The sequence below is a fragment of the Anoplophora glabripennis genome, unplaced genomic scaffold (assembly GCF_000390285.2).
Source record: "Anoplophora glabripennis isolate ALB-LARVAE unplaced genomic scaffold, Agla_2.0 scaffold2, whole genome shotgun sequence".
NCBI lineage: Eukaryota > Metazoa > Arthropoda > Insecta > Coleoptera > Cerambycidae > Anoplophora > Anoplophora glabripennis.
Window position 1 is genome coordinate 3877924 of NW_019416325.1, and position 13160 is coordinate 3891083.

Genomic DNA, 13160 nt, shown 5'->3' on the forward strand with positions numbered 1-13160 from the left:
CTACAGTAATTTGGCATTTTCCACATATTTGTAAGACGAAAACCGATATCTTATCTTAGAAACTCTTTTATCAGGACTTTTGAAATACTTACATTATACGTTCCCAGGGAGGCCTTAGAAAAATATGGCACATAACTTGTATGAGGACAGTCGGAGGGCTCTTATTGCCCCTGGCGTATTCCATCTGACAAATGCGACAAAGGTGGCCCATGATAAAGTGGAGCGTGGACTTGTGGTGCTCGGGCAATTCCTGCACCAACTGCTTCAAAATGGAAGTACATTCTTCGTCGTTCCTTTTCTTCGAAGCTTCCAAGAACTTGTCGTACCACTGCACGGGTATAAGCGGATCGGGCAATTCACGTAAATACTTTTTAAAAACACTAGCTATACAAACGGGACTGAAATCCGTAAGATCAACATTGTTCGGATTTTCTTCGATTCTCTTTACCAGAACGTGCAACTGATCTGATGGAGGGGTAGCACAGTACAAATTGTATAGTTCTAAGGATTCGTTATTTTTGGCTCTTTTCTCTAGTTCGAGCGCGCAACTGATGAGGATCTGAGGTGCCGGCGTTTCACTTAGTTTGAACTGGATGCAGAGGCCTTGCCCGAAAAAAGACTTAAATTGGATAAAATGTAACCTCTCATCCATTGGACGGTGCGTGCAAGATGGAAGTCCTGTCGCGGCACAGGTCCTGTGAGCAACGAGTCCGCAGTCTTGACAAATAAAACCTTGATGCAGAATGCCTCTCAGATATTTGTTGCATTTGTCACATCTTTCCAGGGAACTAAAGCTGTGTTGAGTCAGGTTATGTGCATAGTTCGTACCTGAGGACACGTACTCTTCGGGTTCATTTTCAATAGATATCTTATCCTCGGGTTTTTTAAGGAGTTCGTCTATGCATGTCAGGATAGCTTTCTGATGGAATTCATCTTTAATTCCCATTCCCTGTAAAAAGCAAAATGTTATGTAAACATAAAATTCCTACATACAGGGTGTATCTTTAAGTGGGGGACAGGGTTTTGGGGGCAATAGTACGTATTCCCCAGAATACTAATCTGAAATTATTTTTTTGTAAAATTAAATACACCGCACTTAAACTTTTATTTATGCCATCAGTGAACAGTTTCCGAACTCTGTACGCATTGTTACATTTTTTAAGCGACTATTGTTAATTTTTTTATGTCACCAAATTTTTGATGTCAATGCAAACGAAACACCAAACAATACAAAAATATTTGAGGGTTTTTATAATTTATTATATATTATTTTTTATATCATTTATTAAATATTATCTAATACTGATATGTAGATAAGCACACTTTACTTGTAAGTAAGTCATTTATGTTTTAAAATAATTATTTTTGCTGTGTTATATAATGTACATAATAAAAGATAAATAAGAATACTAATCTTACAGACTTTAAAACATTTTTTAAAATCATTTCGACTAATATCAATCCACCTGATGTGATATGACAAAACGGCGCTAGGCGGGCAAAAAACAACCAACGTTAATGAGGAAAAATGAAAATGTCACCGCTGATTTTATTATATTTATTTTAGTTTCCAGTTTACCGTTTTAGGAGATTTCGAAATAGAATTTGTCTTGGAATTTGTATGGTCCAGCGTTTGCATTTTGCTTGTATTTTATTAAGTTTAATTTTATATTAGTTGTATTTAGTGGTGTTTTGAAAGATATTTATTTCATTGTCCGGGTACAGTGTGTTTGTGTATCTTCATTGTTAAATTTTCATGATATTTATTATTAAAAAACATGCATGTGAATCAGATTCAAAAGTTATGAAAAAAATGTTAAAAAGTTTAGTTTTCTCGAACAAATATGCGTTTCTAAAGCTCAAAAGTAGCACCTGTATAAATACGACCCCTTTCAAAATTATACCCTGTATATAAAGTTGTTTTTATTATTTTTCATTTAGAAATTTAATTGCAAATTATTAGATTTGACATCGACATATTTCTGGGAATTAAATATAAAATAATCAAATATTTAAACCTAATAAAATCCCGAGACATTTGAATGTGTCGATAAAAAAGAACAAAAGAACATGTTTCTATTATATTGAACAGTGATGAGCATTTAAGTAGTTTTCACCCTGTATACAGAAATCAATTTAAAGGAACAGCAATAATTAATGCCAATAAAAAATCACGTACGTGCCTTCTGTAACCTAGAAGCCATTTATAGTTATTCAGCTATTTATAGTTAAGTGCCAACTAACGTATATCAGTTGCTATAAAATATGACAAAACTGCAGTAAAAATAATATTGGAAATAACTCAAATTTTATTAGCTTGTATCAAATATTGTATTAGATTTAACCCACTAAACTTTTAATGAGTTTTTGGTTTCATAATATTAAATTTCACTAAATATGTGACGCAAAAGATTTAGAGAAACTTCATATGATTGAAATCTTAATCCAGATACTACATTATCTTTGACATTACCCCTCAGGAACAACAATAATTAGAGTTTGACATATCTGCGACGTCAGTGGCGTCACTAAGAAAATTAAAAATATTTTAAATGTGTTAAAATATAATAATCCTGTAACACATTTTCACCACATGCGCTTTCAATACACGCACAAAACAATTTTTAACATATCTACCATTTCACAATTTGTGTATTTCACATTAGAGTTCACAACACAAAAGTACTTCACAACTATTTTTAGAACAATTTAATTTTTTTGCACAATGGACTGGTTTATCAAGAAACTGAATAAAATTTTAAACAATCATATCAATTATGAATTGGCATTTAGTTGGTTTCGATAATACTATGTGTGTCGTTTAGGTATATAGGTACATTATAAATTCGAAGTTCACATCATTTTCTAGACGAGCGGCAAAACAAGAAGTCGCCACATTGAAAATTATTCTATACTAGTATTTTATTTTACTTAAACCATAAATATATAGTTATGTCTTTACTGTAAAATTATGACAACTTTGGCTTAACATATTTTTCAATAATTAAGTAAGCTTTTATTTGTTAAATTTTTGAGTAATTAATTAACTTTGTTTTAATTAATCAGTATTGTTCGAACCATGCATATTTTTTGGTAACAACTAATCTAAAAATAAAGATATAAAATAATGAAATCGAGCACTTACAATTAACTTATCTCGATCCAAATTTATTAAATCAGCACCTTTAATGTCTTTGCACCTGAAAACGTCTGAATACGTGTATAGGTTTAGTGCCGCCATCCATTCCACAACGTTCGAAGAAGTCCACTCCGAGATAGGCTGCAACAAAAATTTTGCATTAATAAAAACACTTGAAATTTCGACATGTTATATAAAAAACTGAAAACGTACGCATCACCCGTTTATTTAACCTTGACCTAGTTAAACTAATCTCTCCCCTGATATAATGATTTTCTCTCGAATATATTTCTGTCACGAATCCCGCAGTTTTTTTATATCATTTTCGTTTTGTGCATTTAAATCGTCGAATAATCACAATAGTGCCTGAGCCTTTAGATTTTGAATGAACTGGCCCCCTTCCACGTTTTTTTTATGAGTGATGACGATTCAATGTCGAACATACTTAATAAACTAAAAATAAGTTGTTTCGATTAAATGTGAAATGGTGATAAATACAAATACATAACATAATTGTGTATGTATTTATGCTTAATTAAGTATTTATGTGAAATGAAAAATTTTATTCGAAGTCTATTTTTCATGTGCAAAAATTAATTGTGTCCCACAGCATAGAGTACTAATAAATAATTTGAAGACGGTTCTGTCTATCGTCCAATTGTTCTTGTCCCGTTTCATTTTGACAAATATGGACTAGGGACCACGGACTACAGTTCGGCGACTCTAGTAGCAGTTCTACAAAGTAACGAGAAAAGCAGACAGATGCAGAAAAAAGAGATAGAAAGACGGTCACACCGGCATAGCAACGTGCGGGCCCTACTATTGGTGGACAAAGCACCTATCGAATATAAGTATACAAAATCGAGAATTTGTTCTACTCTAAACGAACGGAGATGTGTACCAACATATTTTAATACAATCAAAATTAATAAATTATCAGGAATGTAAAAAAAACTGAGGCTATTAAACGGATATTAATTAAAAAAGATACGTTCGCAGCGACAAGAGGCGTTTATATACTTTTAATATAATCAATTTTACTCGTGTTTTAGCCAAATAGGTGCTACACGCTGGATGTAATGTTAATTTGAATACATTCTGAAAGGAGAACTTGATTTCGTTTCAAGCACTTTCTTTCTAATTTAAATTTATATATGAGTCATAGCTATAAACTGAACCGTCCATTTCACAGCTAAATAAATCTAAAAGCTAAAATATTTCCACTTAAATACCTGGTACAACCGTTCTTCTAATAATTACATAATCCAAAGAAATTGGTAACAGGATTAATTTTTAATAATGAGACAAAGAAAATAGAATGGAAAACTTACTACTAACTGAAAGTAGCGGTGTTCAAATTATGTTGGGTATATTGTCTATTTTTATTAAAAGTATGTTCCAAATATATTATTTTAAATTATATATATATAAACCTCCATATTTATGAAATAGTGACGCCATAGAGATTTTTTAAAATAGGACGCCCCCACTTTTTATGACATCATTTGATAGCAGCATTTATAAGACCAGTTTTCACTTATGGTACTGTGCGCCAACTTTGTTGGAACCGTGTCATTTACTGAATGACACTTCCCGTATACAGAGCGTTTCAAAGTAAGTGAGAAAAAACAGTCTAGCGGCGTGTGCTAAAATATTGATTTTCAGTGTTGGAAATTTAAACTTTTCCACACACCAATGATGTCTTAGTACACAATTATTTCTACGCATATATCAGCAACTAATTATTTTAAAATAAATAAGTACTACATATTTGAAACAAATTTGTGTTTTAAAATAATATTCAATATATTCAGGTGTTACCACAATATAAAAATGTAAGACAACTTTTTCTATTTATATATACGAGTATAAAGAATATATTAGGGTACACTTTTGCTACTATCGAAATGGAATTTACTAGATAATTTCTTGATCTATTTCGAATGCAAGGGATAGAAGTAACTACCCCCACAAGTAACTTTTTGTATAACGTTTTTTCTATCGCTATTAGATAACTTCATTTAACTAAAGATTCAACTAGATTCAACGATGAAAACTAATGGTGGTAGTTCAAATAAAAATTTGTCGTTATACGTTTCAATTCTATTCAAGCCACGTTTTGGCCTCTTCGAACACCCGACTTAAATCCTATTGATGTTTGTGTATGGTGTTATTTGAGCGCTTCAATGTACAAGACACCTAGCGGAATAAAGCTGAGAAACCGCATTATTGCTTCGCGTGCGGCAATTCAGAATTTTCCAGGAATTTTTAACCAGATCCTTGGATCAAATCTTCGACGTACTGAATCTTGTGTAATGATGGGAAGTGGTCATTTTCAACATTTATTATGATATTTTATGGTTTTCCGTTTATATCAAGGATTTACTTAATTTCTTTTCATTAATTAGATGGTGTTTTGTTGACAAGAAATCGTACTTTTAGTGAGACAATGACACAACAAGAAAACCTATCCAAACTATAAAAATGTTGAAAAATGAGGATTCCTTTAATTTTTCGCAGTGAAAATCACGGAAATCACGGGCACCTTTTCCTGTTTTGTCGAGAATTTTGTAAAAATACTCAATAATTATGACTAACTCATGTGTTTACAGTTTCTTAAAAGCATTCTACGGGGTGTGCACCATGACCCATTTCATTTTTTTGCTCAAAAACTATTATATGTATTTACGAATAAAATAGCATAGAGACCAAATATGTTTCGAATAAATCAAACTATATAAGCAGCCCGTATTGGTAATGCAAAAAATGTTGCCTAAGTACCATACCAAAAAACCTAACCTTAAAAACAAAATGTTACTGGTAGAGATCGTAATTAGCGACCTCTACGAGATAGCAGAAAAGTAAAATAGACGTATTAGCATCTCCAAAAACTTTGTTCAATTGGTTTTTGAAAAAGTTATGGAAAAAATTTGAAGCCCAATGCCTAAAAAACAAAGGTATATATTTTTTTATGTTCTACCGGCGGCCCTGAATTTATGGCCACTTTTCAAAACACTTTGTGGATGAGTTACGTCAAGGATAATTTAGGAAAATTGTTAACATAAAAAACATGATTTTCACATAATTTTGAATAGGAACGTACGTTAAAAAGTACTGTAATGAAATAGGAGCTGCAGTGGTTTATTTCAGCTTGCCTATTAATAGAAATTATGAATGGAAATTAAACTACGAAAAAATCATTTCTGTTACTTTGCACGACCATGACTTGGGAAATAATCAATATACTCGGAGAATATTGCTTAATAACTTACCTACCTATATTGTTTTTACTGTCGATACAAACCGTTTTACGTCGATAATATTTGTAAAAATATCGCATACAGATTATAACTTAGTTGATCTAATGAATATCGATAAATTTTATATATATAAAAAAAGAATCGATGACTACGGGTGTTTTAGAAATTAATTGTATCCAGAAAGTAAAAACTTCTATTTGTCCATTAAAAATATTGTAACAACCATTTACATACGTTTGACTCTAACAATATGCTATGAAATAGAAATCCGAACTTCTCAGAATCTTAAAAACAGTTAACATTGAGAATTCAGCACGTTCTTAAAGAAAACAAAGTACCACTACGTTTGTTATGTTTCTAGAATAGGTACAATAAGCACAAAGCAAAACAAAATTTCGAAAAAAATCTTCCGACTGCATTAAATACCAAAAACTTCAGAATGCATAGAAACAAAACGACGTTTTTGTGCTCTTTGTACGACATAAAACTTAACCCTAAACCTTTAAAGATAATCATTACGTTCTTAGACATAACAAAAATGAAATGGCAGATAACTCAAATATTAATTATCTACATTTATTTTAGCGACTATCGGTAACTCAAGGCTTGATAAATATTTTATCACGATGTCCTACAACTACAAGGAATAATCGTTTTTATGGAGCCTTTATTTGAACAGAGTACAAAGCGTATTCGCTTTGAGAAAAATGACAAATCCTAATCCCAACAAAGATTTTATTGTGTTGCATCCCAGGCATGTCGTCCAGAAAATGTTACCGATATTGACTGATCCAAGCAACGCGGGTGCAAAACTTCAACCTAACAATATGGTGTATGTAGCATTTGGCTTAGAAAAACAATTTGGAAAAAAGAAAAATTGAAAAAAAAAATGAAAATTTTGTAAACATGATTTTTGGCAAATTCCATTAGTTAATTTTCCTTCCATGTTCAAGAATAGCTCTGTGGACAGCTAGGGTTGTTGTAATCGAAACATCGGTGAAAATTTCGATTGTCGACCAACCCTATCTTGGTAGCTTATACGATTAACTTGAAACTGTCGGACATCGATTACGCTGTTGCAGCAAATTTCTAGTTTGTGACTTCGGTGTAAAGATTCGAAAGGTTAGTAAATTTCATAAAACAATATATAAAATGACAGATTTATTACTGACTTATATGTCGTTCTCAATACAAAACACAAATGTATTATATTAATTCATACGTAGTTATCAGTTGTCATATTTTATCGTGTAATTCAACATCAAAGAGAAAATTTCATGTGTGCAAGTCAAAATTGCTGTCGGTTGAAAAATAACGGGACGTAGATACGAAACATTTGCTGATGTAAACAAAAAAATATGCTTTGGATCAGCACTCGGCAAAGCATATCCCACTACATTCCTGATTACTTCCACTGTTCCGGTCAAGAAATATTTTGCAATCCGTGAATTAAAGTACTGCCTTCGAGCCAGTACTTTTGATACAATTGAACCTTGGGGAACTAATCAAACGATCAGATCAGTGAGTAAAACGTATAAAAATTATTAGTTAACCTATCTTTTTAACCAGCTACTAGGGGGTGTTCGAAATAATCCGCACTTGTAAGTGCGAATTTGCACTAAATTTTAATTTAATTCTTGTCCGCGTTCGCGCATTTTGGTGAGGAAACAAGAATCTATTTTTTTTAACAGATTTTACTTTGATAAAAACATTAAACTGGTCATATAACTGCAATACGTTTTTCTTTTTGTTTAAATAAAAATACTTGATATATTTTTAGTTGTAATTTATTTTTTTTTATACATTAAAAAACTATAACTGAAATATTAAGAAAATCGAACTACATCCAATTATATACAGGATGTTGACGTAAGTACATAAAAATATTTCAGAGCTGATTATCTTTAAAAAAAGTTCGTATCGACCCAAGTATCGGTCTATTTTATAAACGGCTTAGTTTTCGAAATTTTAAAGTTTTTGTCAAATATAACATTTACGAAAATAACTGAAATTTAACATAAAGGTATAGTCTTTCCGATCTCAATTAAAGAACAAAGAGGTTGGCAGTATGCACCACGTTCGGTAGCTGACGCAGTAACTGGGCATTGAAATATTTGAAAAAGTTGTTCCCATATTTATTTAGGCAAGGCATACCCATGTACAGGCCTGGTCTGCCAGTTGAAGAATGACCGCCCAGGCAAACGCGGCACAAACACAGCCGCATTGGGCCACCTGGTCATAAATTTAGTTGTCAGCAAATGGCCTAGCAGTGCAGTGCAGTAATGCGGAATTTGGTGTGATTCAGGTAATTTTAATTCATTATAGGCACTTTCTATTAATCATTCATATTGCAATTGCGAAAGACGGAAATAAGAGGGATATTTTGTGTACTAATATTATTACAACACGACATTTTGGAGACCTTTTGAAACGGAACAAAACGAAATCAATCATCAATATAATAAAATTGTTTGAGGGCATAAATAATTAAAATATGTTGTTGGCCTCATGAACATATAATAGAAATTTTCTACACATTATATACAAATTATTATATTTTACCTTTAGCGGGAAACTTTTGTGTTGCTAGGCGTTTTTTATACATGTTCAACTGACTTCGGAAAGACTATAAAAAGTTATTGAATTTTATATAATTATGTAAACTAGTGACAGTGACTGAGATACTGAGATTTTGCCACTGAAAACAGATGTGAATTGTATTTCATTGAAAAAAGCTCTCTTCCATTTTATTTGGAAAGCGAGCAATTTTCAAATTACCGTTTTAAATCTAAAATAGCTTAAATACCGCAGTGTGGAATAAATCGATGATTGTAAAAGTACTCGATTAAAAAAAGATCTATAGAAATTTCTTGTAATACACACGATTACAATGTCGTCATCAAAACCTCAACAAAAAAAGCAGCGTTCAATTCTTTAATTTTCTCAAGGAATTGCTCTTAAAAAAATTCCTGCTCAAAATTTTTTTGACTTTAAAGCAACACGAATACACGATCTTTCTTTGAAAGATAATATTATCACTGAATTTAATTTATTATTTATATAGACGTTTTTAAATATTTATAGATCGATTTTTCTTTTATAGCCTAGAAAAATTATTTTTTTAAATAAATTGTTCCTAGACGTTTTTAAAAACAATCCTTCAATAAAAAATATCTCAATAATTTGAAATAAAAAGTAAAATATTCCCATTAAAAATTATATCAACATTAACAGTAGTATACAGAGATGTCTGAACGTACGGATATGGAGAATATTTCAAATTTTTCAAACAAAGGAAATATTCAGTATTTTGTTTGTCAGTACATCAAGCGTAACTAATTATTCAAATTAATTCAAGAACTTGAAGTGAAGCTCGAAATACCTACGAACAAAATCTTGCGCCACTTTGCTAATTTAAATGATCACGTACGAGATCTCGCATCTTGTATACTAGTATACACTGATTTCATTGTCGCGACAAAGCTACATGCGGTATTAAAAAGCAGTCATTAGCTAAATAATAATGTAAATCCTAAGGAGAGCATGCCATATTTACGTTGCAGTCGTCGCGTATTTCCATATAGAAACGCGGGTGCAAAATGTCTTACAATGAATCTAAAAGGGTATGTTAAGCGTCATTGCGTGGTAAATAAATCATGACTGACAATTGCTTATTTCATATTAAAAACAGACCAATTCGATTCCAATATATCTTTTTCAGACACAGATTCTAAACTGCGTGGGGCAAAGGTAGTTTAGTAATTAATTTATAAATATGTCTTTTCATTTTCAAAAACAAACGAGTATTTCCTGACAGGAAGTTATTTTTACTTTTTTGTTTATTTGAAGTAGATGTATAAACAAAAATTCGTTATTTTTCACGAGCAACCACTTATTAAGGTTAGTTTCACATATCCTGATTGGTTGTGAATGGGTAAACGTTAATTTTGTATTGCAAAATACATCTTGAAATCGTAATGTTTAGCCCAGAAGCGGAAGACTTAGCGAGGAAAAAATTTCTTTTTCCTAAAGTCACTAAACACGTAAAATTTTTTTGGAAATTTACTTGTCGGTAAAATTGATCCGACTTGAAACAATAAATAAGTAGAATATAACACATGACAATTTAACTCAATGAAATGATTCAGTTGTTAGTACTTATGTACTTATAAACTAATGGTTCTTAATAAAATACTAATGATCATTTTGACAATATAATTACATATTATTAAAATTAATTAAGCAGGCAATTAATCAATCTTAATATTAACTAACTCGTAAAAAACTTAACAAAATTAACCAAAACTTTTTTTTTGTTTACATTTATATGAAAGCTGTTAAAAACTCTTACAAAAAGTTCTCGTATCTCTATTTCATAACATTTTCGAACATCTATTTTCTAAGAAATAAAAAAAATTGTGATGGCTTCTTATATAACTGGAGATCTAACTTAAAACACTCTGTATATTGCTAAGTAGCAAACATTTCCCTGTACCCCAAAAATAAAACGATTTTTAGTTCAGTTAACCAATTAAAAAGTATTTTTAATGCAATTTTTAAAGCGTTACAATATTATTATTAAATTCTAAACCGTTTTTCAAATATCTGTCAGGTTAAGAAACCGACTTTTTAAGATTTGCGTCATCATATTCCACAATTTTACCGTCAAACCGAAAGCTACGTGACATACTGCTAAAGATGCAGATTCTCCATCATATTCTCAATATTATCGTTCCTCATAATAGTAAGTACGTAGCTAAAATATGTACGACTTACTGAGGTACTCAAGGATAGTTTATGTCCAGCACGTAAGTTGAATAAATTTACATTTTATTTGTAATAAAAATAAATTTGTATTAAAATATAAAATTATTAAAATGTTTTAGTACCACTTTTATTTAAACTACTAAAATAAAGCTCTCATCATGAACAACTACACTACATAATCTTTCTCAAATTTATTTCCTCTTAAAAAAAAGACAATGAATACGAGGTCTGGTCAGAAAATAACCGAACTTTTTTAATTAGGCGCTAATGGAGAAATTGTGGTGCGCGGTTGGCAGCATTGCGTTCCGCATAACTTCTTCTGAGTGTTGATATCTCATTTGCGTTTAAGTGTTAGCGACGATTTTTGAAACGTGCGATTTTCCGCAACAAGGATGCATAAACTTTTGAATCAAGCTTAAGGAGATAATGCTCTCGCTCGTAGGTAATGTTATAGTCTTTCCGATCTCAATTGAAGAACCAAGAGGTTGGCAGTATGTACCAGATTCGGTCGCTGACGCAGCAACTAGGCATTGAAATATTTGAAAAACTTGTTCCCATACTTATTTAGCCATACCCATACACAGGTCAGGTCGTCCAGTTGAAGAATGCGCGCGCGGGCAAACGCCGCACAAACACAGCCGCACCGGGCGACCTGGCCATAAATTTCAGTTGGTCGGCAAATGTCCTATCAGTGAAGTGCAGCAACGCGGAATTTGGTGTAATTAAGGTAATTTTAATTTATTATAGGCACCTTCTATTAACCGTTCATACTACAATTGCGAAAGAGAGAAATGCCATGTTGTAATCATATTAGTAAACAAAATATCCCTCTTATTTCTCTCTTTCGCAATTGTAATATGAATGATTAATAGAAGGGGCCTACAATAAATTAAAATTGCCTGAATCACACCAAATTCCACATTGCTGCACTGTACTGCAAGGCAATTTGTCAACCACTTGTCAACAACTGAGATTTGTTGCTCAGTCGCCCAGTGCAGCTGTGTTATACGCTGTTTGCCCGCCCCCGCATTTTTCAACTGGGGTACGGCTAAATAAATATGGTAACAAGTTTTTCAAATATTTCAATGCGGAGTTGCTGCGTCAGCGACCGAACCTGGTACACACTACCAACCTCTTGGTTCTTCAATTGAGATCGGAAAGACTGTACAACCTTTATTTTAAACTTATTTAGAGTCAAAAGTCATCATACAAAAATGTTGTTCTAAAATGACTGAAAAGACGACATATACACAAAAAACACCCCGTTTTATTTTAGTAACCCTTATTAACGTTTACGTATTGAATATTTATTTGGAAAGGAACAAATACTAGTGGCTTCTGCGAAAGTGTGTACTGATACCACCGAAGGTATTTTGTGGTTAGTTTGTGGCTAGAGTTGATTGTCCGTGAAGGAAAAAGCTCGTGTGTAAATGTGTACATATATAGAATGAACGGAAAATAAACAGGGATAGGTCATAAACATGCAAGTAGGAAAAAGGTCGCCTAGTTCACCGTGGTGCGGCTCAATTTAAATATCGCACCGCAGTCGTTCTGATTTAGTTCTTTATGATAATGTGTTTTACCCCCAGTCCCTTAACTGTTTCGAGCTGATTCACACCAGCAAAATTAAGGTCAAGTACTAAAATACACCACAGAATTTCTATTCTCATACTAACTAGCTAAAAAATAGATTATCTTCAAAGAGGAGATAAAAACTGAGATTTCTCGAGAAACGACAGGTTTTAAAGTAATCGTAAAGAAGTACATCATCGTATAACATTACAGAGAGACAACTATTGCCTTTCAAAATCGTAACGGTTCAATTAAAAAAAGTTTTAAATTTTAAATCATGGCTGATCGTGACTCAGAAGTAGTTTAAAAATTGAAAATTCGCCAGGTCTCGTTATTATTTATGACCCTGCAATGAAATTTGGAAGCAGAAATATTTCTTCATTGCCAAAACAATACATTTCGATATAGGGGGAACAGTAAAC

At 32.0% G+C, this 13160-nt stretch overlaps 1 protein-coding gene across 2 annotated transcripts in view; it reads right to left on the reverse strand.

The window, feature by feature from the left end:
• The window catches only part of LOC108916999 (phosphatidylinositol 3-kinase regulatory subunit alpha), an 85018-nt gene that overhangs the window by 4421 nt on the left and 67437 nt on the right, over positions 1-13160 (reverse strand). For both annotated transcript variants that reach the window (XM_018723406.2, XM_018723405.2), the window contains 2 exons: positions 3146-3280; positions 93-949 (listed from right to left, as the gene is read on the reverse strand). In XM_018723406.2, coding sequence (XP_018578922.1) covers positions 93-949; positions 3146-3280 — 992 coding nt within the window. The remainder of the gene's footprint in view (positions 1-92; positions 950-3145; positions 3281-13160) is intronic.